The following is a 26,691-nucleotide window of genomic DNA, read 5'->3' on the forward strand; positions in this document are numbered from 1 at the left end:
TTTTGCTTTTAAATAAATCTCTATAATTTGGTTTGATTTAAATATTAATTTGAAAATCAATATTTTGGATGTTTTTAAAAAAAGATTAGGCGATCACAGAAGTAGTAAAATTGATGCTTCTCATCAAGGAACATATTTAAATATTTCCTTCTTTTTAAAAACTCAACTCTCAGGGAATCTCTGTAGGAGGGGATCAGATGTGTAGGAACAGCAGATGCTGGTTTACACCGAAGATAGACACAAAATGCTGGAGTACCTCAGCAGGGCAGGCGGCATCTCCGGAGTAAAGAAATAGGTGACGTTTTGGGTTAAGACGAAGAAGGGTCTCGACCTGAAACATCACCTATGCCATTTCTCCAAAGATGCTGCCTGACCCGCTGAGTTACTCCAGCATTTTGTGTCTATCTTCTCTATAGGAGGAGGCTGGGTAACCTATCCCTTAGATCCAGTGATAGTATGAGAGTAGTTATAGTGTAGCATGAAAACGCATCTCGGGATGTCTCACCTACTTGTTCTCCCGATTACCCAGGAGAGTGGGTTGGAAAAAGAAAGCAGCTTTTCAACTCAACACCATATTGAGATTACACCAACTCATGGAATTATGGCTAGTAATTGTTCTGTTTCAGGAAGAGGGGCGGTAATGAGTAATGCAAATGGTATGGCAAATTAAATAGGGCAGAGTTAGCCCCGTGGGGAAAGTTGCAATGCATAAACTGCACACATTTTAATTTGAATGCATCTCACTTCTACATAACGCACTTTACCAGAGTGGGAAAGAAAAATAAACTTCCTTTCTGCCATTTAATAACTGAGCTAACCCATTCCGTTTTTCAAAACAGTTCCCAACATACAAACAGACCTAGCACCTGGCATTCACATAAAGTGATAAGGAGTTACCTTATTGTACGTGTAAGGAGTTGGCGAGGTAGGTATTATTCCAGATTTCTCTTTCTGATGTCTCCTCTGTGCCTCTAATACCTGCCAGAAAAGCAAACATATTAAAATAAAGAGCTTAAACATGCCGTCTCCTTGAATTTTACTAAATTAAAAGGTAGAACCCCGATTCATTTCAATGTGAGCAAAACACACTGACAAATTTGAAAAGGTACAATAGTTTGCTTTAGTTTATAGATACAGCACGGAAACAGGCTCTTCGACCCAACGAGTCTGTGACGGCCAGCGATCCCCGCACGCTAACACTACCCTCCACACACTAGGGTCAATTTACAATTTTAAAGCGAATTAGCTTACAAACCTGTACATCTTTGGAGTGTGGGAGACAACCAGAGCACCCGGGGGTAAACCTACGCAGGTCACGAGGAGAAAAGTACAAACTTCATACAGACAGCCCCCGTAGTCAGGATTGAACCCAGGTCTCCGGCGCTGTAAGGCAGCAACACTACCGCTGCGCCACTGTGCTGCCCACAAATCCCAATCATTTTAATTTAAAAAAGAGAATGAGGGAGGTTAAAGAAATGCAAGAACTATGCATTGATGTCACTTAAGTGTTTGAAGGTCAGTGACAAACTTAAAAATATGGGAATATTTCATATGTCTGCTCTGGTTGGCCCAACATTCCCTACGGGGCGAACATTTACTTACTCCAGGGCTTCACAAACAAAAGTATATCACGGAAAAAATCCTTTCCAATTTGATTAAGATGCAGAGGAATTTGTCCTGAGAGTGTGTGAATCTTTGAGCGTTCTCAACCAAAAAAAACTCTTTTGTGGTGGGAGTTTGAATTTTGAAAGATCTTCCATGTGAGATTTTGAGTAGAGTGAAGTACATGAATGTTGTGTTGCCCCCTACTACAAATAAATGCAGAGAAATGCTTGTTCACACCAGTTTTCCAACTCCAAGATTGGTGACCAAGATGAACATAAGACTCCATGTATTGCTAAAGTTCCAAATGTGTAACTTTAAACTATCAAGTGCCCAGAGTCATTAGAAAGACCCTCAGACCTAGTCTTTATCAATAACTTTCTATTATTCCACCATGTCGATAACGCCTCAAGGCCAACATGCTTGTTATTGAGTTTAAGAAGGAACTGCAGATGCTGGAAAATCGAAGGTAGACAAAAGTGCTGGAGAAACTCAGCGGGTGCAGCAGCATCTATGGAGCGAAGGAAATAGGCAACGTTTCGGCCCGAAACGTTGCCTATTTCCTTCGCTCCATAGATGCTGCTGCAGCCGCTGAGTTTCTCCAGCACTTTTGTCTACCTGCTCGTTATTGAGGCACTACTTACATTCAGCTTTCTTTATTGGGCAGGCCACGTCATATGCATGGCTGACACCAGCCTTCCAAAACAGACAATCAATTCCACAAGACTGGCATGCAAAGAAATTAGCAGGTGGATGCAGAAAAAGTTTCAAGGATCTACTCAAAGCTTTGTTGACTCCAGGCAACCTCTGGTTCAAAATGGAGGAGCATTCGGAACAGTATTAAGGACCTCGGGTCCACGCCTCGAGAGTCCCTGTGTGAGAAGTGGAAGGGGCACACCACACCACCCACATGCAGGCCCTAACGTAGAAAAATCAGCGATTCTCACGTTGTCCTCACTAGCTGCTTCTGAACCCTCACAAACAGAGCCAAAGGCAAATTACCCTTCATCTGGAGGGACTGCCTATGAAGAGCAGTGCACGCACACACACTTACCTGAGGTGCTACATAATACGGAGTGAACTGTGGCGTCATCAGGTCCCCATGATCGATTTTGGCAAATCCAAAATCGCACAGTTTAACTGGTGCATCCTATAAGATGAAAGGTTTAGATATCAAAAGCAGGAATGGAAAGAAAAAAAAAAATCTGCATGCTTTATCAGACAAGACCTTGGAGGTTTAAATCAACACACGGTCATTCATCCTCCAGTGTTTGCTTGCTCATTTCAGGCTCAGTCCAACACTACTTACTGTAATACCATGCTCTCTCACTCTCAATAGCACCACTTTACCTTGCTCTATATTGTATCTGCCCCTATCGCTCACTTGGTCAGCATAAAGCGTCTCAACAGTTTTCTTGCAGTTTAGCCAAGACGTCTACTTCAGTGTCCTCAATTATATTTCCTATTTCCAAGCCATTATGTTTTGCTCTGAAGCAACGTTTATAAAAAGGAAAATTACCAAAAGCTTCATCATCCAAATAGTACACAATAATAAATTTGTACTCCTGTCCAATTGTAAATATCTTCTCTGAATACCATTTCAGCAGCCAATGTCTTGACCATCAAAAAAAACTACCATTAATGAAGCTACTCTTTATATTTGCTTTCAAATATTTGCTCAGGTTCGATTTTATCATTTAAAAATAAATTGGATAGGTATATGGATGGGAAAGGAATGGAGGGTTATGGTCTGAGTGCAGGTAGATGGGACTAGGGGAAAATAAGTGTTCGGCACGGACTTGTAGGGCCGAGATGGCCTGTTTCCGTGCTGTTATGGTTATAGGTTAAAGACCACTACTCAGAAAAGCCAAACTTGCATTCTGGTTTATACCATACAAATATGATTCCTATATTTCGCACAACAACTTAGAAGTCTCGAGAGCCGGTGAATTAACAGGAAAATATGATATATGGATGTCAATTTCCCTCGACAGGAAAGGAAGGGAAACCCTCTACTGCACATCAAAGATTGACATTACAAGATAACCCTCCACTTAAATGAAGAGAAGGCCAAGGAAAATAACTTCACCATTGGGGGAGTTGGGGAGAATGCTAATCTAACTATGAAAAACTCACTCAAGGTACCAATAAAGAACTTTGCTACCATTAGCAAAGTCTTCTGTAGCCTTTTTCTTCCCTGGTGCCTCCCTTTACTCCATATCCAACACTATTAGGAGTTTCATTCAGTAAGCTTCCGACCAAGGTTTAGTATGCTGGTACCGATAAATTAAAAAACATCAGAATTAATTTTTTTTGGGAGAGTGCATGATTACCAAGCTATAGTATTTTATAAAATACAAAGACATGCACTTCTCATGCTTACAAGGAGGTCAGGGCATCATGTTTCCATCATGCTTGTGTGCTGTGCCTGTTTTAGGTTTATATTTCCCCATGAACTTACCTGCACTTGCCTTCTGGTCTTCTCAAGGATGGGTCTGCAAGGTAGGTGAGCCTGTGCCCCTCACCTGTAAATGGAGCTTCCAGGCCTGATCCTTCTACCCACTCTCCAACCACAAACCCAAATGTACCCCTGATTCATCAGCCTCTGACCTGGCCACATCCCATTCTGACCAGATCTTGTACCTCCCACTAAAAAAAAAAGGCAAGAAAAAAAAAGGAAGAAAGCGAAAATAAGGAGCGGGGAAATTTAAAAAATGCATAACGACCACAGAGAGAAAGACAAGATTGTGCGCATCTTTCAACAGTAATTGGTTTTTATATAGTCTTCAACATATTTAAATGTCCCAAGACATTTTATTGAACATCAGGCCGCAAATAGATTTTGGGACAGGTGACCAAAGGGGAAAAATTCTAAATAGCATCTTCTAAAAAAAGTGAAAATAGTTAAGAATGATCATTCTTAAGCTTAAGGCCCGGATAGCTAAAGACACAAGGACACACGATAAGAGACGAATGTCAGATTTTCACTGGAGAGCCAAATTGAGAGAACAGAGAGCTCTTAGAAGATTGTACGACTTGAAAAATTTAGCGTCAATAGGGAGTGATACCAAAAAATAATCTGCTTCGCTGGAACTGGCTGGTTGGGATGTGGTGCAAGTTATGGCTGCATTACAGATGTAAGTGCAAAGGGCTTTGATGATGGAGAGACCATGGGACTGGAATCGTAGATTGAATTGGACCACAAAGTTACTTGGTTTCGTTAAAATTCCTTCTCTCCAGAGATGCTGCCTGTCCCGCTGAGTTACTCCAGCACTTTGTGTCTATCTTTGGTATACTATTAATACTGCTACAGATATGGGAAGGTTCAGACCTTCCAAAGAATTCCATTACCTTTTAATTATTTATTCTGAACAAATACACTTGTACTAAATGAGTAATAAATTAAACCATAATTTTCCAATCACATAACGCCCTTATTAAAACTGCGTCACTTCACACTGAGCTAGGAGTTCCTAGGACTGGCAAGAGGGTGTGCGATACAAATAAATAAATCGACATTACTTAAACTAAAATTAAGAAAGATTTCACCATACAGCAAGTGAACTGGATTATTACTTACATGATTGGTGCCTGATTCAGATACTCACCAGAGAGTTGTCCTTAAAGAGGAGGTTTTCAGGTTTGAGGTCCCTATGGGCAATGTTCAAGGAGTGACAGTGCTGTATAGCCAAAGCAATCTGCACAAACACAGTAAAGACAGATATTGGTTAATATTTAAATCACCATAGGCAGCCACGGTGTCGCAGCGGTAGAGTTGCTGCCTTACAGTGCTTGCAGCACCGGAGACTCAGGTTCGATCCCAACTACGGGTGCTGTCTGCACGCAGTTTGTACATTTTCCCCGTGACCGTGTGGATTTTCTCCGAGATCTTCGGGTCCCTCCCAGACTCCAAAGACTTTCAGTTATGTAGGTTAATTGTCTTGGTGTATGTGTAAATTGTCCCTGGTGTGTAGGATAGTGTAAATGTGCGGGGATCGCAAGTCAGTACAGACTCGGTGGGCCGAAGGGCCTGTTTCCGCGCTTTATCTCTAAACTAAACTGAACTAAGAAACCAAAATTATTAAAAGGACTCAAGGCACAGCGATTAACAATATAAGCAATTGCGCAGGGGGTATACTTTTGTGAAACCACATAAAAAGTCTTTCCACTCAAACACAGCTCATATCAAAAAAGATAAAACCATCCAAAAGAATGACAATATACAAGTGCTATTGTTCTCTTCACAAACGTGTTAACATTAATGCCAATCAAATTTATCCCAATGATGCTGGAATTGCCAATCACTATTCAAAAGACAGGAAGGCTCTGCAGAGGGTAGTGAGGGGAGCAGAGAGGATCATTCGCGTCTCCCTACCCTCGGTACAAGAACTGTTCCAGAGCCGCTGTCTGAAAAAAGCTCTGAGAATAGCTAAGGACAAACTGCACCCCCTCCACACACACCTGGATCTCAATCAATCAATCAATCAATCAACCTTTATTGTCATCTTGCAAGCAACAGTTGTACAGTGCAAAATGAAAAGACGTTTCCCAGGGAATAGCGGAGCATCGCACATGAAATTTAAAACATTTCACACATAATACTAAAAACAATCCAGTCCCTGATGGAACAGTATAAATAGTTAAAAGCAGGTAAAACACAACGTTAAAATACAATAAACCAATCATAAAATGTCCGGGGCAGCTGATTTGAGTGGCCAGTGCCAGTTATTAAAGTGGCCAGTGCCAGTTATTAAATTGTCCGTGCCAGCCGCAGAATCAAGTGACTGTGAGTACAGAGTGACTTTGGCAATCAGGCAAGAGATACCGTAGCATCAAAGCCCGGACTACAAGACTGCTAAACAGCTTCCTGCCACAGGCTGTGAGGCTGCTAAACAGTCACTCTGTACTCACAGTCACCTGATTCTGCGGCTTTGCACTGACATTTTAATAACTCTGGCACTGGCCACTCAAATCAGCTGCCCTGAACATTTTAATGATTGGTTTACTGTATTTTAATGTTGCTGTTTTACCTGCTTTTAACTATTTATACTGTTTCATCAGGGACTGGATTGTTTTTTATTGTTATTATGTGTGAAATGTTTTAAGTTTCATGTGCGATGCTCCGGTATTCCCTGGGAAACGTCTTCTCATTTTGCACTGTGCAACTGTTGCTTTGCAAGATGACAATAAAGGTTGATTTGATTTGATTTGAAAAGCCCAATGTAGTTCATAAGGAATATCAGCTCTAATTGAGGATGAAAAAGACAGAAGGTCGATTGTAACAATATCTATCTATATTATTATATTACTCAAACTCTCATCTTGTCTGTGTGCGTGCGTGTTTGTTTGTATGCTTTAGTGTGTGGGATTCATGGCCTGAATTACGGCAAAATGGTACACGATAGCCCTACAATTGGAGAGGTGTGCTAGTTCGACTCAGAAGCGCTTTATCAAGACTGGCAAGGGGGTGAGCGATATAAAGCATTAGTGCGGCGATGCAAAAAGAGCCTCAAAAAGATAAAATTGTGGAGTTAAAGGCCCACAAGATGCCTGATAATCTGGACCCATTCAAAACTCCTCACAATTGCCAAATAATGCACTCTTTAACTTTATCGTCCCCACTAACATGAAAGTATCCTTACCTGTTTGGTTACCTGGCTAGCCATTTTCTCTGTAAAGTGCTTGTGTTGGCTGATTCGGTGAAACAGCTCTCCCCCTTCCATCATCTCCATTACAATTAGCAGCCGAGCCCTGGAGATTTTTCCAAAGGATAAAAGATTACATTTAGTGGAAGTGAAATGATATAAACGCAAAATTCATGCGCGTCCCAATTCATGATCGGGTGCATTTTGTTTAAGAGTCAACTACAACATCCTGCAAATAATTAATGATCTGATCATTTGCCTTCACGAGTCACTGATAGAAACATACCTTGGACTGGACTCGTGTGGAAACTGAACACTGTTAGCATAAACTTCAATAATTTGAACGATGTTGTTGTGACCCACACACATAAGGTGATGTCGAACCTGCAAAAGGATTAACCTGCGTTATAAATTTAGCATCATAGAAACATAGAAAATAGGTGCAGGAGTAGGCCATTCGGCCCTTCGAGCCTGCACCGCCATTCAATATGATCATGGCTGATCATCCAATTCAGTATCCTGCACCTGCCTTCTCTCCATACCCCCCCGATACCTTTAGCCACAAGGGCCACATCTAACTCCCTCTTAAATATAGCCAATGAACTGGCCTCAACTACCTTCTGTGGCAGAGAATTCCAGAGATTCACCACTCTGTGTGAAAAAAGTTTTTCCTATCTCGGTCCTAAGAGATGAGAAAAACATTTTTCACACAGCGAGTGGTGAAATCATAGATTTCTAAACACACATAGCAAGAAAATATACTCTTTTCCATGGAAGGTAAAAAACGTTTGTTTCCTGCTGCCAGCTTTATTACAAATTTATAATGAGTGATATATTGAACCACATTGCCAAAGCTGAATATTCCCTTTTAAATTTCAAACTCAAGAATATGAAAAACAAAACAGAAAACGCTGGTAACAATTAGAGATTCATCAGCATCTGGGAATCAAACCTTAACCTAGCTTTGTTACGCATTATGAATGTGTTTTCCACTTCATCCAAACCCATGTAGAGACACATTTAAGAAGAGGATGAGCACTCATAAGTATATGCAGTGCTACAAGTGAATTCTAACCGAGGTCTGATACAGATTCACCAACAGCCTGAGTCGCATGGAATGGAAACATGCCTGACTCACTGCATCCCCACTGACCATTGTTCATTTCAGATCCCCGTCATTCCCCCACCTACCTACTCTAATGGTTGACAAAAGTGCTGGAGAAACTCAGCGGGTGAGGCAGCATCTATGGAGCGAAGGAAATAGGCAACGTTTCGGCCCGAAACGTTGCCTATTTCCTTCGCTCCATAGATGCTGCCTCACCCGCTGAGTTTTACCAGCACTTTTGGCTACCTTCGATTTTCCAGCGTCTGCAGTTCCTTCTTAAACATTTTTCCTACTCTAATGGCCATGTAATCTATCAACCAGCACATCCTTGGCATGTGGGAGGCCTGTGAAGCATTGGGGGAAGTTCATGGGGTCACACGGAGAACATGCCAACCCCACACAGACAGCACCCAGTGTCAAGATTTAACTGGATTTCTGGAGGTCAACTACCTGTGCTAACTGCTGCACCACAGTTCCAGTGTAACTCCCTTACTTTTAATTTCCTCTTGAAATAAAGCATAGTTGTATTTGTTTTATTTATGACCATGTTAACTTGCAGAGTAACTCTGCGGTTGGTATATTTTGCAGCTCAAGAACTGTACTTCACCCTCCCAAAAACTGCAACTTAAGTGAACTGCCTTTTCTCGTTATCAAAAATTGTCATTTCATGTGTTTCTGAGTTGAGTCTCATTTACCATTAATGACTCAGGCTTGTTTATTAATCTTGTCTTATACTTTGTTGTAGTCTTACTACATATACCCTATTCACAAGTGCTTTGGGATGTAGTTCAGTGGTAGAGCACTCACTTTGCATGTGCGAGGTCCTGGATTCAATCCCTGCCATTTCCAGGGTTGCTTTTGAGTGGCACAGCGGTAGAGTTGCTGGCTTACAGCGGCAGAGATGCAGGTACGGAGTTTGTGCCATCTCTCTGTGACTGCATGTTTTTTTTTTACAGGAGCTCTAGTTTCCTCCCACACTCCAAAGATGTACAGGCTTGTACGTTAATTAGCTTCGGTAAAACTGTAAAATAATAGTCCCTAGTGAGGATAGTGCTAAGCGTGCAGGGTGATCGCTGGTCAGCACAAACTCAGTGGGCCGAAGGACCTGCTTCCACACTGTACATCTAAAGTCTAAAGTTAAATGCTTCTATCCACTATTCACAATTTTGGCATCATTCATCAAGTTAGAAATGTTCTCAATATCAAACACTAAGTCATGAATATAAATTGTGAACACCACCATTCACCTTCTTCCACTGCGAATATCCAATATATACTCCCACTCTTTACTGTGTGTCTGAAAACCAGATAACAATCCATTCTGATAATTGTGCCCTGACTATATTCTCTGATCTCATTAGTCTGTAAAGGCGTACGTTACCTTAAATATCTTGTTAAATATCGACTACATTAACATAGTCTACCTTTTTCCAATAACTCCTCAAACAAAAACAGTAATGTTGGTCAACCAAGTTTTTTTCTTTTGAAATCTATAAAGACACAATGCTGGAGTAACTCAGCGAGTCTTGCAGTATTTCTGGAGAACATGGATAGGCGACAATGGACAATAGGTGCAGGAGTAGGCCATTCGGCCCTTCGAGCCAGCACTGATATTTCGGTTCCGAATCCTTCTTCGGATAGAATTCATACTGGTCATTTATACCCGAAAACATCGTCTGTCCATTTCCCCACAGATGCTGCCTAAATGCTGAATTACTCCAGAACTGTCTTTTTTCTGTAAACCAGCACCTGTAATTCCTTGTGTCCTCATTCCTCTGCCACTACATATTTTTTTACAAATTATTTAATATGCAGTAGTGCTTCTGTTATCTCTTCAATGAATGTTTGTAAAATACATGCATTTAATATGCACAAATAATTCAATTTATTCCCATGTGTTATTTAAATGCATTTGTTGCATTATTTATGCCATCAGGATTAATTTCTCCTCTTCTACTATAATGCCGAGCAACAGAACAACATAACCAGGATATTATATTCAAATTTCTTGCAGCAGGAATGATATACACTCTACTGAGACTCTCGCTTCTATTTAACAGGGAAGGTTGGCAGGGGTTGTGCGCTGAGAAAATGGATAGGCTTCCAGGAGTCCTTTAATTAGGACTGTTCAGATCAACATGCAATGCTATATTTAGCACTGCATGTTCTAAGCTCCTGCTAATTATTATGTTCTTTACAAGCCTGCCAGTGTAATAAGTGCGAGAAAAAAAAACCCCACAGGAGGTAGACTCAGCATTTCTACAGGAGAATGGATTTTGGTTCAATCAACATCTCAGAATGCCTGTCGAGGCAAGATTTTTCTGATGTGATTCATGAGCTACCCTTCAGGTTCAGTTTCCCCTTCATATAAAACCCAGCTGGGTATTATCAGTGTGCAAGAAGGAACTGCAGATGCAGGTTTACGCTGACGATAGACACAAAATACCGGAGTAACTCAGTGGGCCAGTCAGCATCTCTGGAGAAAAGGTGACGTTTCGGATCGAGACCCTTTATCAGTCTGATACCCTTCAGAACGTCACCTATTTCTTTTCTCTAGAGATGCTGCCTGGCCCTCTGAGTTACTCCAGCATTTTGTGTCTATCTTGGGTATTATCAGGTTGCTGGTTGCAGGTACTTTTTGCTTAACTATTGACCATAAATAAATAAAACATTATAAATAATATATTCCGCTTGCTTTTTATTTTAAAGTTAAACTTGTTGGTATTTATGATCAGGAAGAATTGACCATAAAAACATAGAAAAATAGGCGCAGGAGTAGGCCATTCGGCCCTTTGAGCCAGCACAGTCATTCAATATGATCGTGGCTGATCATCTATAATCAGTACCCCGTTCCTGCTTTTCCCCCCATGATATACCTTGATTCCTTTAGCCCTAAGAGCTAAATCTAACTCTCTCTTGAAAACATCTAGGGCCTCCACTGGCTTCTGTGGCAGAAAATATATTATCTATATTCTGCTTGTTTTTTTTTTTAAGTTAAGATTGTTTTTATTTATTCATGGTCAATTCTTCTTGTTCATAAATAAATAAAAACAAGTTTAACTTTTTTTTAAAAGCAAGCAGAATATATTATCTATATTCTGCTTGTTTAATTAAGTTAAACTTGATTTTAGTTATTTATGATCAATAGTTCTGCAAAAAGTTGCTGCAACAGTAAAAAAATCGGAATAACGGCAGTTTTGTGCTCAAGATTATAACCTCTGCAGTTTATTGTGTCTCTTCGAAAAGACGTTCTTCAATGGCCAGTCTAATAGTTATTGGCACAAAACTACCATCTTGAAAATGTCTTTAATTTTTTTTTAAATCTGCAGCTTCTAAACTACAATAGACCATGAGTTGCATACCAACTTATAGCATTCTTAATGTTCCAATGCTATCAAAGGACAGAGAGACCTTGCTGCAATAACTCTCATAAATAGAAAGGGGAATCATTTTATTCCTTCTTAAAATGGCTTCTCATTAGCGTAACAGGCAGCCGATTATATATCACTGTTATTTCAGCACACTTGTTTCATGAATAACTGAATCCTTCAGCACAAACTGCAAGTTACACCACATATATTTTTACTTACCTCATTTCTTGCTTTTGGACGGTCAAGGAGAATTTTTAGTGCAAACCGTTCTCCAGTTGATTTTTTCATGCAAACTCTAAAAATGAAATCAATCATAAAAGATAAATGGCAGGTGATTAGATTGAACTTCTCTCTCCAACAAGTATCCTCACCAGATTCCACCCCTCACCCACACAACTAGGGTCAATTTACAGTAGCCAATTTACTGACCAACTTGCACGTTTTTTAGGATGCAAGAGGAAACCGGTGCACCGAGGAGTAAAGCCATGCAGTCACAGGGAGAATGTGCTGCGTGACTGCGTTTCCCTGGGAAACTCCACACAGGCACACCTGGGGTCAGACTTGAACCAGGATCTCTGGCATTGTGAGGCAGCAGTACTACCACCTTAGCAGTTCCATTTTTTAACATAAATTAGAAATTCTGGAATGTTACTGTCCTATCCAAATATTAATTGGCCTAGAGCAGAAAAGATTAAATGCTGGTCCTGTTGAACAAAAAGTAGTAAAAATCCAGTTTTAAAAAAACAGCCCACGGAGAAAAGGCACATGTGGGTTATAACATGTGGGTAAAAAATATTATTTTGCTCTGATTTGGTTGCATTTTTAAATGAATAAATCTCCATTTAATAAGCCGTTCAATGCTGTTCCAAAGTCCGGACCAGCGCTGATTTAAAAAAAATAATAATCCAAAATTGTACAGAACATGGTTTATCACTGAATACAAGAGCATGAGCTGATGCCCGTGCAAATTAATGCTTTCAGGGGCAGCAAGGGAAAAATTAAAGATTATATCTTTATAAAAAAATCTCCCCAAAAACTGTTGGACCGTATATCTTGTCATTCTCCTATTTGGGGAAGCAAATTCAACGCTGCCAATAGTTCCGATGCAGAATTTCTAAACTACCGCTACTAGTTTACTTTCATCCTGCCAGGAATTTCTATTCTGCTCCTTCTGGAACACCGCGTGAAACGAAGGTTCTCAAAGCACACTACTCTCAAACCTCTTCACTTCTCCCTGTAACTGGAGAGAAGGCAGGTACAGGATACCGAGTTGGATGATCAGCCATAATCATATTGAATGGCGGTGCAGGCTCGAATGGCCTACTCCTGCACCTATTTTCTATGTTTCTATGTAACTGTTTTCTTGGAGTAAGATAGAGATTCTTCATTTCACTTCTCTTTATTATAATTCCGCTGCATTGCCGAGGAGAATATTTGACAGATGGCAAATTATATTTGCCAAGTCCTTAATTGTATGAGTAGGAATGAGGCCCTGGTCTTCCTGGAAGTTTATGGCTCATCTGTGGTCATGCCAGAGTGAGTAATAATTGGCCACACTGAACCAGTTAAATTTTCTCTACATTACTCCCAAAATCTTGATGGGGAAATCTCTCACACAAGATGTTTTTGACAAGTGTTTGCACCCATTTTGCAAATCTAGTACGAAATCAAATTTGACTTTTAACATGACTAGCAGTGCCAGGAATCCATCACAGAATATACATTGTCAAATCTTCATTTTATAGGGAATTATACAGTGCCCTCCAAATCATTTTTTACACAGAGTGATGAATCTGTGGAATTCTCTGCCACAGAAGGTAGTTGAGGCCAGTTCATTGGCTATATTTAAGAGGGAGTTAGATGTGGCCCTTGTGGCTAAAGGGATCAGGGGGTATGGAGAGAAGGCAGGGATGGGATACTGAGTTGGATAATCAGCCATGATCATATCGAATGGCGGTGCAGGCTCGAAGGGCCGGATGGCCTACTCCTGAACCAGTTTTCTATGTTTCTATAATGTTTGGGACGAAGACCCATCATTTATTTATTTGCCCCTGTACTCCACAATTTAAGATTTGAAAAAGAAAAAAGAAATCACATGTGGTTAAAGTGCACATTGTCAGATTTTATTACAGGCCATTTTTATACATTTTGGTTTCACCATGTAGAAATTACAGCTGTGTTTATACATAGTTCCCCCATTTCAGGCCGCCATAATGTTTGGGACACATGGCTTCACAGGTGTTTGTAATTGCTCAGGTGTGTTTAATTGCCTCCTTAATGCAGGTATAAGAGAGCTCTCAGCACCTAGTCTTCCCTCCAGTCTTTCCATCACCTTTGGAAATTCTTATTGCTGTTTATCAACATGAGGACAAAAGTTATGCCAATGAAAGTCAAATAAGCCTTTATTAGACTGAGAAACAAGAACAAAACTGTTAGAATAAATCAGCCAAACCTTAGGCTTACCAAAATCAACTGTTTGGAACATCATTAAGAATAAAGAGAGCACTGGTGAGCTTATTAATCGCAAAGGGACTGGCAGGCCAAGGAAGACCGCCACAGCTGATGACAAAAGAATTCTCTTTGTAATAAAGAAAAATCCCCAAACACCTGTTCGACAGATCAGAAACACTCTTCAGGTGTGGATTTGTCAATGACCACTGTCCACAGAAGACTTCATGAACAGAAATATAGAGGCTACACTGCAAGATGCATACCACTGGTTAACCACAAAATAAGATGGCCAGGTTACAGTTAGCCAAGAAGTACTTAAAAGAGCAACCACAATTCTGGACAAAGGTCTTGTGGAAAGATGAGACGAAGATTAACTTATATCAGAGTGATGGCAAAAGCAAAGTATAGAGGAGCGAAGGATGCCCAAGATCCAAAGCCTACCACCTCATCTGTGAAACACAGTGGTGGGGGTGTTATGGCCTGGGCACGTGTGGCTTCTGACGGTACTGTCTCACTCATTTTCATTGATGATACAACTGCTGATGGTAGTAGCATAATGAATTCTGAAGTGTATAGACTCATCCTATCTGCTCAAGTTCAAACAAATGCCTCAAAACTCATTGGCCGACGGTTCATTCCATACTGCTAAAGCAACAAAGGAGTTTTTCAAAGCTAAAAAAATGTTAATTTCTTGAATGGCCAAGTCAATCACCCGATCTGAACCCAATTGAGCATGCTTTATATGCTGAAGAGAAAACTGAAGTGGACTAGATTCAGATTCAGATTCAGATTATTTAAGGACCACACAGTCAAGCTGGTGGAATTCATATTCAGTACAGGATGTTACACAATAGGCTGATTCCCGTCAAACATAACATAAAACACAAACAGCATACAGTATACAGTACATGCACGAGGTGGCTTTGTGATATTATCATAGTGTTCAGAGTTCGAATTGCATATGGATAGAAACTGTTTTTAAATCGTGATGTTTTGGCAGGCAGTGAGCTGTAGTGCCTCCCTGAGGGCAGCAGGTGGAAGATGTGGTGAGCTGGGTGGGAGGGATCAGAAATGATTTTCTTCACCCTTGACACGGACCGTTTGAGATTGAGTGATTCTATTGATGGGAGGGGAGTGCTGATGATTTTGGATGCTTTGTTGACAATGCGCTGTAGTTTATTACGGGAGTGAGTATCTAAACTGCTGTACCAAACTGTTATTGATGAAGTGAGCATGCTTTGGATGATGGCTGTGTAAAATCGGATTAGGAGATGTTTCCTCACTCTGAACTTCTTGAGCTGACGGAGAAAGAAGAGTCTTTGGTTGGCTTTTTTATAAATGTAATCTGAATTAATTTTCCATTTGAGGTTATTGCTTATGTGAGTGCCAAGAAATTTGAATGAGTCAGTGGTGGATATGGGTTCGCCGGAGATGAGTAGGGGGGACTTGGGTTGTGCCTTATGTCTGAGATCGATGATAAGTTCATGGGTTTTTGATGTGTTGAGTAGGAGGTTATTGTCTGTGCACCAAGTGACTGCTTTGTGTGTTTGAGTGCGGTATTCTGTTTCGTTGTTGTTAGAGATGAGACCTATGATGGTTGTGTCATCTGCGTATTTGTATATTTTGACTGAACTATACTGGGATGTGAGTTGATTTGTATAGAGTGAGAATAGCCCCCAAAACAAGCATAAGCTAAAGATGGCTGCAATACAGGCCTGGAGAAGCATCACCAGAGAAGACACCCAGCAACTGGTGATGCCAAGGAATCGCAGACTTCAAGCAGTCATTGCATGCTAAGGATATGCAACAAAATACTAAACATGACTACTTTCATTTACATGACATTGCTGCGTCCCAAACATTATGGTGCCCTGAAATGAGAGGGCTATGCATAAACACTGCTGTAATTTCTACATGGTGAAACCAAAATGTATAAAAATTGCCTTTATTAAAATCTGCCAATGTGCACTTTAACCATATAACCATATAATATAACCATATAACAATTACAGCACGGAAACAGGCCATCTCGACCCTTCTAGTCCGTGCCGAACACATAATCTCCCCTAGTCCCATATACCTGCGCTCAGACCATAACCCTCCATTCCTTTCCCATCCATATAACTATCCAATTTATTTTTAAATGATAAAAACGAACCTGCCTCCACCACCTTCACTGGAAGCTCATTCCACACAGCTACCACTCTCTGAGTAAAGAAGTTCCCCCTCATGTTACCCCTAAACTTCAGTCCCTTAATTCTCAAGTCATGTCCCCTTGTTTGAATCTTCCCTACTCTCAGTGGGAAAAGCTTTTCCACGTCAACTCTGTCTATCCCTCTCATCATTTTAAAAACCTCTATCAAGTCCCCCCTTAACCTTCTGCGCTCCAAAGAATAAAGCCCTAACTTGTTCAACCTTTCTCTGTAACTTAGTTGCTGAAACCCAGGCAACATTCTAGTAAATCTCCTCTGTACTCTCTCTATTTTGTTGACATCCTTCCTATAATTAGGCGACCAAAATTGTACACCATACTCCAGAATTGGCCTCACCAATGCCTTGTACAATTTTAACATTACATCCCAACTTCTATACTCAATGCTCTGATTTATAAAGGCCAGCACACCAAAAGCTTTCTTTACCACCCTATCTACATGAGATTCCACTTTCAGGGAACTGTGCACTGTTATTCCCAGATCCCTCTGTTCACCTACATTCTTCAATTCCCTACCATTTACCATGTACGTCCTATTTTGATTTGTCCTGCCAAGATGTAGCACCTCACACTTATCAGCATTAAACTCCATCTGCCATCTTTCAGCCCACTCTTCCAACTGGCATAAATCTCTCTGTAGACTTTGAAACTCTACTTCATTACCCGCAACCCCACCTATCTTAGTATCATTTGCATACTTACTAATCCAATTTACCACGCCATCGTCCAGATCATTGATGTACATGACAAACAACAGTGGACCCAACACAGATCCCTGTGGCACCCCACTTGTCACTGGCCTCCAACCTGACAAACAACCATCCACCATTACTCTCTGGCATCTCCCATTCAGCCACTGTTGAATCCATCTTGCTACTCCACCATTAATACCCAACCATTGAACCTTCTTAACCAACCTTCCATGAGGAACCTTGTCAAAGGCCTTACTGAAGTCCATATACACAACATCCACTGCTTTACCCTCATCAATTTCCCGAGTAACATCTTCAAAAAATTCAAGAAGATTAGTTAAACATGACCTTCCAGGCACAAATCCATGTTGACTGTTCCTAATCAGACCCTGTTTATCCAGATGCTTATATATATTATCTCTAAGTATTCTTTCCATTAATTTGCCCACCACTGACGTCAAACTAACAGGTCTATAATTGCTAGGTTTACTCTTAGACCCCTTTTTAAACAATGGAACAACATGCGCAGTACGCCAATCCTCCGGCACTATTCCCGTTTCTAATGACATTTGAAATATTTCTGCCATAGCCCCTGCTATTTCTACACTAACTTCCCTCAATGTCCTAGGGAATATCCTGTCCGGACCTGGAGACTTATCCACTTTTATATTTCTCAAAAGTGTCAGTACTTCCTCTTCTTTGATCCTCATAGTTTCCATAGCTACTCTACTTGTTTCCCTTACCTCACATAATTCAATATCCTTCTCCTTGGTGAATACCGAAGAAAAGAAACTGTTCAATATCTCCCCCATCTCTTTTGGCTCTGCAGATAGTTGGCCACTCTGACTCTCTAATGGACCAATTTTAATGGACCACATGTGATGTCTTTCTATTACAAATCTCAAATTGTGGAGAACAGAGGAAAATACGTTAATGATGGGTCTTTGTCCCAAACATTAAGGAGAGCACTGTATTTTCACACTTTGGTTCAGTTTGCTAGTATAATTTTAAGTAGGAAGTCAAGCATTAAAAACGACCCAGTAACTGCACTGGTTTAACAACAGAGTCAGATCAGACAGAGCTCGATGCTGTAAACCAGAGTGGTTTGAAGCAAATATTGTTACTAGTACCAACAAAACATCCTTGAAGAACACAGCTCATTGAATTCCTTTGAGACCTCATTCACCTGGGACAATAATTCTAAAATATTCAAGTACACTTAATTCCACAATCTCATGCAATAAAAGAAAACTAGAAAATGCTGGAAATACTCAGCAAGTCAGGCAGCATCTGTGGAAAACAAACAAATTAACATTTCATCAGGCTGAAACGCTAACCGCCTCTCTTTCCACAGCTGCCGCCTGAATGCACATGGACTGCATTGAAAGTCGAGCTGACACTAAAAGAATCAACGATTTTCATGTGTTATATATCAGAAATGACTGTAGACTGTAGGGAAGAAACCAAAGATAATGAATTTGTTTTGCCAGACTGCATTTGTATGTTCAAGATATGCATTTTAAGTGATGCTTGAACAGATGCAATGATCTAGCAGTCAGCTGCAGCTGATCAAAACATTCTGTACTCTCAGTAGACTTGGCATTTTGGGAACAACATCAGAGAGGAAAATTTAAAAAAAATTTGATCATTCACAAAACCTCCTACATTATCAATCATCTCACTTTAAGTGAAAGAGCAAAAAAATAGTTCCAATTAAATGTAAATAATTGTACCTCAGACTAGTCACATAGTCACCATTAACAGTGGCAACATCAGCAAAACATTCCGACAATACCTCAGAGTCCCTTCCCATCAAGTAAAATAAAATTGTCGTACACTGCCCGTCTTTTATAAATGGCTTAGTGAGCCGGGTACAAACTTCAGTCACCTGCAATAATGCATTAGTGAAATTCTAAAAGAAGGCATTATCTCAAGTGAACTTTGATCAAGTCTGCAATCTCCAAAAGCTGCACAATGACCAACTCTATCCACATTTGATTCTCTTACCGTACAGGCCCGCTAATCCCAGCTCCCAGTTTCTGAGTCCAGTTAATTGCGTACTCATCTAATATGGAGGATTCCTGTCAAGGAAAATTCCTGTTAGCATCAACTGACAATTTTGCTGTCTTCAGTGACTAGATTTTTGCACATCAATTTCATAATCACAATCATACTTTATGAGCCAAGTATGTTTTGCAACATACGTGGAATTTTAGCGAACATTTCCATTGCATAACTCAAATGGAATTGGTATTTTTAAATGAGAGATGTACCCAAGTAGTCAATGTATTATAATCACCTTCACCACTGTACAGTGAAATGTGAACTGAAATCTAATTTAAAATTCTTTATGTCCATCTGCTATTGTACACATGTAAAAATTGTCACATAATCAGAAGAAATATACAAAATGCTTGAGTAATTCAGCTGGTCAGGCAGCACCTCTGGAGAATGGGTGTCAGGGGTTATGGGGAGAAGAGTGGGTCAAGAGTGTTTTATTGTCATCGGTCCCAGATAGAACAATGAAATTCTTACTTGCAGCAGCACAACAGAATATGTAAACATAGTGGACTGTAAACAAGATAATAAACAAAAAAAATAAGTTAAATGTGTGTATATATTACAGAGAGAGAGAGAGGAGAGAGGGGGAGAGGGGGGTGGGGGAGAGGGGGGTGGGCGGGAGGGGGAGAGGAGGGGGAGAAAATATGCAATTAGTGGGGGCAGAGGGGCTTTTGCAGAAATGAAAGAATGACACTGGACTGAGAATGGAGGGGTTAAAATTAGGACTGGAATTACTAAAGGCTCACCGGCATTCAGGAGAGGATGGGACGGGGCACTGAAGAGACATGCAGAATTAATCCAGGCCTAACATCCATACCCCCAATACCAATCCAAGATTTCTTCTCTTTCCATTCTCATTTGTTAATTTTTTCATTTATTTTCCTATGTTATCTACATTATCCAACCTCTATCATTACCTCATCGGTTGCTTTCCCTCATTTTTCCTCTTCCAACATCCATCTCTTCCTCTGTTTCACAGTAAATTGAGGAATCGAGAGGGGTTGGAGGAAACAAACAAGGCTGCAAAAAAGCAGTTCTAAAAAGTCGGACAGGAATTGCGTCAGTTGAAAGGGTTTCACCGAAATGCACTTGGAACATGTGGCCAGCAAAGTTAGAACCAATGTAAGCAGATGAATGTGTTAATTGATGGGGGCATGAGTGGTCAATAGGAGCAGTGGTACACCAGTTTCAAATGGTCGACTCTTACAGTAAAGCTGGCCAACAAATATAACATAATTACATTTGTTTGATGTCAACTGCAAAATTACATGAAAATCGTCAATATAAGTGTGAAATTGAGCATAAAGACAGAGATGTTAGAGGGGAAAAAATCCTCAGTCATGTGGTGTAGCAGTTTCCTGCTTTATTTTGCTTTCTAAATTCAGATCCACTGAAGCCAAATTTTCAAAGCGCAGTAAAATATGCAAGGGTGAGTCTTGAGACATGTGGGCTGAGTAAATGTGGCATGTGGAAGTAGATGCAAAATAAAGAAGGAAACAGAAAAAAAATGGACAGGGTTTTTATCTCTCATCCTTGCACACTGGCTACTTCTAGTGGGTTCTCAAGTCCTTACCAAACAAGGGCACATCTGAGGTAATTTATGATGAGTTGCGTGGTCGTAAAGGCTTCTGAGATTCCATAAATATGCCTGCCCACTACACATGCAAAATAATGCCGTTAAATTCTGAAAATCATTGCACGTTTAAATTTAATTTAGTTAGGTAATGTGAAATATATCGTTAAAATGGAAGAAAGATTTCTGAAGACAAGATTTTAATTAAATCTTTTCTCAGCAATTGGTATTTAATTGGTTATTACAGTGATAGAATTTAAAAAATCTTACGTAATCTAATCGGAAATTGGTTGCAATTCACGCTGCATTTATTTTCTTTGCAAGTGAGTCGCAAAATATTTTGCAGTTTGTGTCCTGAATGTTTGCCCTACTATTAAGATACTGATCAGAAAAATGATGATATTTTTGTTCCGGTATAACATGTGCTTGCACTTTTGTCACTTTTCTGGGCACCAAATAAAACAAAGGCAAGCACACCTGGAGAGCTTTGGATTTGCAAAAGGAAGACTCACGACCATAAATTAATCAACAAGCAACTTGCACCCAAAGACCAAGAGATGAATGAAACTATAGAAAACTATTTAAAAGTTAATACTGATAATATTTGCATGACAGTGGGGAAGGAGAAGGGAAAGGGTGGTAGCTGGAAGAGCCAAATACAAATGTGACTAAGCAGGATTAAAATCTTTAACTAATATTATCCAATTTAAAAATAGTTTCCTGGAATTGTGCCTTATCAGGAAGGGCAACCACCTCCTGGCCAATAATGAAAAGGCACCAACAAACTACTATTCCAGCTAGTTCCACCATCCAGATTAAATATTACTGATAATAATAATAATATCTTTTATTGTCATTGCACATAAGCGCAACGAGATTTGGTATGCAGCTTTGGTATGCTGATTGTATGCCTCGTTGTCACCTTCCCCTCAGCTAACAATGTACCATTCTACATTTCCTTGATCATCATCCCCATCGATCTGTGTTTTCACACCTTACCCTTCCATATCTCTATGCCTCCCTCTCCCCTGACTCTCAGTCTGAAGAAGGGTCTCGACCCAAAACGTCACACATTTGTTCTTTCCAGAGATGCTGCCTGTCCCGCTGAATTACTCCAGCATTTTGTGTCTAACTAATATTGTCACCTGTTTTCATCTAGCATTTGCTAGGCTTTGTTCTGCCCCCACCTCCTTTCCAGTTTTCTCCTCTCTACTATAAGCAGTCTGAAGAAGGGTACCGACCAGACACATCGTCTATCTATGTCCTTCATGTCTCTCCAGACATGCTGTCTGTCCCTCTGTGTTACTCTATGTTATGTTTTACTTTCAGTGACAGGTACAACTCTACCATTGATAAATACATCAAGCCAAGACTCTGGCTTCTAACTGTCCTCTCATATGGATTGGTCTGAAATTCTGCAGTGATCATGCTGGTAATTCTGCATATTTACAATTGGGCACTTCTTTTAACAGAAAGGATGATAATGATTAGATGCGAGCGTAGAATTGGTGGTTAGGTTCCTTGGCAAATTTGCAAAAACATAATTTCAGGCAGATGATTTTCTGAACAGGAAAAATACTTCAGCTGGCAATCTCAAGTCTGCCTTCAACAACAATTCATGAACATTTTCAAGCAAGTAACCAGAATTATATTGTGCAGTGGATCGGTCGAGGGTTTGTTAAAACATCCTATAAATCCAAGAGATTCAAACTTAGGAGTAACCAAACAGTGGAAAGATATTAAATAAAAATATAAAATAAAAACATAACATGCTGTAAATACTCAGGTGGTTAGATCTCCCAAGAAAGGGATTAATATTTCAGCACAGTCAATCTTTTTCTGAACTGAAAGAGATTTAAAACAAGTTGCAAAGAAGGGAGCAGCAAGAGTAGACAGGATAAAGACAATATCTGCAATAGTTGAGACTAGTCAATACTAGGGCAAATAGAGGTGATATTGCTTAAGGAATAAACAAACTGCTGGAGCAACTTAGCAGATCAGGCAACATCTGCGGAGGGAATGAACATGCAGTGTTTCAGGTCGAGACCCTTCTTCAAATTGAAGTAGAGGGGAGAATGCTGATGATGATTATGTTAAGTGCAGCAAAAAAGCACAACTGTGGGGCATGCCCAGCAGGTCCAGCTGTAATTACAGAACCAAAAAAAAAAATCACAGGTGAATGACCAGCATCAGAAATGGTTAGTTCTAATACACACTGAAAGAATGAATGATGTTTAAGAAGGAACTGCAGCTGCTGGAAAATCGAAGGTACACAAAAAAGCTGGAGAAACTCAGCGGGTGCAGCAGCATCTATGGAGCGAAGGAAATAGGCAACGTTTCGGGCCGAAACCCTTCTTCAGGCTGATCCGGGGGGGGGGGGGGGGGGGGGGGGGGGGGGGGGGGGGGGGACAAGAAAGGAAAAAGGAGGAGGAGCCCGAAGGCTGGGGGATGGGAGGAGACAGCAGGGGGACTGAGGAAGGGGAGGAGATAGCAAGGACTAACAAAATTGGGAGAAAGAATGAATGAGTTAGCTAAAGTTAGAGAATTCAAAACTGAATCTAGATAGCTGTAATTTTCCCTTGAGGTGTTTATGAGGTGTTGCTATTCAAGCCTGCACTGGGCCAAGCTGTAACAGTGCAGATGGCTCCAGATACATATGTGAGAGCAGTACTTTTTTTTTTATAAACAAAAAAGTGCCAAGATGCACCTTTAATAAAGAAGAGAGACACAAATAGCTGGAGTAACTCAGTGGGTCAGACAGCATCTCTGGAGAAAAGGAATAGGTGATATTTCAGGTCGAGACCCTTCTTCAGATTGAGAGTCTCAGAGTTACTCCAGTTTTTTGTGTCTATCTTCAGTTTAAACCAGCATCTATAGTTCCTTCTTGCACCTTTAATAAACATATGTGTCACGTGGCTGGAAAACAAAATAATGATGTTTTACTTTTTAAGTGGTGCCGATATGCCATGTCGCTGTGTACCATCACAAAAGAAGCACTAGGTGTGAGCAATATGAAGAATCAAATTGAAGTGACAGGTAACCAGAACCTCAGTCTCGCCTGTGAACTGGCCAAAAGAGTGACCACCCAATCTGTGTTTGGATTCTCTAATGTAGGGAAGACCACTTTGTTAACATTAAGTTCTGCATACTAGATCAGAAGAAGTGCATCACTGCTTTACCTGGAAAAACGGCATCCTTAGGATGATAGGAAAGGAGGTAGTGAAGGAACATGTGCTACATCTCCAGCAGTTGAATGGGGAAATCCTTTGAGACCAGGGATGATTGGCAAAGGTAGAAGAGCAAAGCAGGGAGTCACAAATAAATAATCCTTCTGAAATGCTTAAAGGGAATGGGGAATGTGTGTCTGGTGCAGAATGATCCATTGAAAGAAGGCTGAGGTAGAAATTATGGACCAGGGGAACTCTGGTAGGCAACTGTCTTTGATGTCGAGGAGAGAAGATGTGCAGAAAATAGATCAGATACAGGGCAAGACAGAAAAGGGTTGCTAAGGTAAACAATCAACTATAATATTGATGAGCAGCAGTACCTCTCCTGCTACTATTTTTTTTATGTTTTAAGATTGAGAACAATAGTATTGCACAGATCCTCCATAATGTATTCCATGACCTTCCCCATCCCCAACCTATTTTCCCTAGTGCAAATATTTAAATCTTGTCATCAAGAAAAAGAAACAGCCAACCAATGACAACTCTATCTGTGACAACTAATGAATAAGATATCGTAAGATTTGTAAAACCAAATTATTACTTACATTTGTACCAATAGAAATTTTAAATGATTTAATTTTCAACCCAGAGTTGAGAATGCTGCTAATTTAACCAGCCATTAAAATGGTTATAGCAAAACCAAACCAAAAGATTTCATAAACTAAGAATATGCTGTATTTAAGATTGGAGTCATTCAAGCAAAGCTCGTTCCAAAGAGTATAACAGATGTTAGAGCTTCGTTATTAAATAGAAGTACAATCCTGCGTCCCGTTTAACGGATAGGAAGGAACTGCAGATGCTCGTTTACAGGCATAGACATGAAATGTTGGAATAACTCAGTGAGGCAGACAGCATCTCTGGAGAGAAGGAATAGGTGACGTTTTGGGTCGAGATTTGAAGCCTGTCCCGCTGAGACCCCAGAATTTGTGTTCCTTTTACGGTAATTCGCTGATGTGATTGGATTCAATAATTCACCCACGCATGTCACTATTTTTCACTTAAGTTGGTCCGCTTCGAAAAAAGTGACGCGATTAACCACATTAAAACCGCAAATGTAGACCACATTTAAAAAAGTTCTCAATTCCCAGTCACCGTGCCATTCTAGAAGTGTATATATATTTTCCTGTCAAGAGTCGATGACACATAAAAGCTAGTGCATGTTGTAATACCCTCAATGTGAGCCTCAACGTGCAGCACTTGTTTGAGCCTTGAGTCTGAGGAAGGGTCTCGACCCGAAACATCACCTATTCCTTTCCGCCAGAGATGCTGCCCGTCCCGCTGAGTTACTCCAGCGTTTTGTGTCCGTCTTCGGTGTAAACCAGCATCTGCGCTTCCTTCTGACACGATCGTTTTGATCCTTTCTCAGTGGCGTTTTTGCTTCCACCCCCACACGCTACATCGTTGTCCACACACCATCACACCCTTACCTTGATCACTCTGTCCACACCGTCCTCGGACATCCTGCCGCCGGTGGAAAAAAAACGATGGGGGAAATAGAAGAAAGGGGAGCGGGATTAGAAGAAGGGGGAGAGGGTGTAGCAAATAGACGAGGGCTCGCAGATAGAGATAGAGAACAGAGCAGGTTAGGGGGAAGATGGGGACAAGGCCCGGGGTGAGAGTGGAGAGGAGGGATTAAATAGATATATGTTCCACTTTTCAATCCAGCTCGGAAAGAAACACGGTGAAGGATAACGTCAAATCGAAGGCCTCTCCATCTTGGAGGTGGAGGAGGAGGTGCAGGTCTACTCTCTTGCCCTCACGCCGGCTGCGAGCGCTGCTGTGATCCACGATCCGCCATTGTTGGCCTTGGTCATCTTGGCGAAGTGCGCATGCGCCGTCTCCAAGCGCTGTACGCCGCTGTAATACGTCACAGCGTCCCCGGTTGCCATGGCAGCCGCCGCGGAGGCTGTCGGGATTTGTAGGAAACATAGAGACATAGAAAATAGATGCAGGAGTAGGCCATTCGGCCCTTGGAACAGCAGATGCTGGTTTACACAAAATGCTGGAGTAACTGCAGAAATATATATGATTTTTTAACAATCTGTTTGTTTAATGATTACGATGAGTATGTAGTTTTCAGTTTTATAATGATTACATTAAATTAATTTAAATTGCTCACCTGGCATGATGGAATTTGAACTTGTGTCTTTGCATTGCTAGTGTAGTAAAATAATTCTTGCAGCATTGCAAAGAAACGAACTGCAGTTGGTTTATACTAAACTCGAAACGTCACCTATTCCTTTTCTCCAGAGATGCTGTCTGACCTGCTGAGTTACTCCAGCTTTTTGTGTCTATCTTCAGTACTTGATTGTTGGCCTCTTCAGGTAAGTCTTAAGAGAGTTAAGAATGACACAAAAAGCTGGAGTAACTCAACAGGTCAGATTCATTGTACCTGGGTACTTATGACAATAAAGCACCATGGAACCATTGAACAAGAAAGATTGTCAAGGAAGCAGGGAATGAAAACTCCAGTGGGTTTATCCTTTTAATAAAATGTGTGAAATATATCTTGAGAGTTAGGTAGGCCAAGGCGATCCTCACAGGTGGAAAAGACAACATTCCTTAAATAAACCATAAATCTTCAGAGAAACAAGTACAAGGTTTCATATCTGCAGGGTCAGCAAAACGAACAAGCTAGTCTGAAGAAGGGTCTCGACCCGAAACGTCATCCATCCCTTCTCGCCAGAGATGCTGCCATCCTTTTGTGTCTAAGCTAGTTATTGACTTCACAAGGCATGGTGGAGTACATGGC

The 26,691-nt window shown here is 40.7% G+C and overlaps 1 protein-coding gene across 2 annotated transcripts in view; it reads right to left on the bottom strand.

Annotated features, from left to right (window-relative positions):
• Positions 1–25,771, bottom strand: part of mapkapk5 (MAPK activated protein kinase 5) — a 41,178-nt gene extending 15,407 nt beyond the window's left edge. Inside the window, exons 1-9 of one of the 2 annotated variants that reach the window (XM_033043715.1) lie at positions 25,367–25,401; positions 20,057–20,159; positions 19,086–19,159; positions 11,943–12,018; positions 7,534–7,631; positions 7,245–7,353; positions 5,211–5,300; positions 2,657–2,752; positions 898–978 (exon numbers count right to left, since the gene is read on the bottom strand). In XM_033043715.1, coding sequence (XP_032899606.1) covers positions 898–978; positions 2,657–2,752; positions 5,211–5,300; positions 7,245–7,353; positions 7,534–7,631; positions 11,943–12,011 — 543 coding nt within the window. In that variant the 5' untranslated portion in view covers positions 12,012–12,018; positions 19,086–19,159; positions 20,057–20,159; positions 25,367–25,401. Of the gene's footprint in view, positions 1–897; positions 979–2,656; positions 2,753–5,210; positions 5,301–7,244; positions 7,354–7,533; positions 7,632–11,942; positions 12,019–19,085; positions 19,160–20,056; positions 20,160–25,366 lie in introns of both variants that reach the window. The other variant, XM_033043714.1, reaches the window with a different exon arrangement.
• Positions 25,772–26,691: the final 920 nt, after the last annotated feature.

The sequence above is a fragment of the Amblyraja radiata genome, chromosome 25, assembly GCF_010909765.2.
Source record: "Amblyraja radiata isolate CabotCenter1 chromosome 25, sAmbRad1.1.pri, whole genome shotgun sequence".
Taxonomy (NCBI): domain Eukaryota; kingdom Metazoa; phylum Chordata; class Chondrichthyes; order Rajiformes; family Rajidae; genus Amblyraja; species Amblyraja radiata.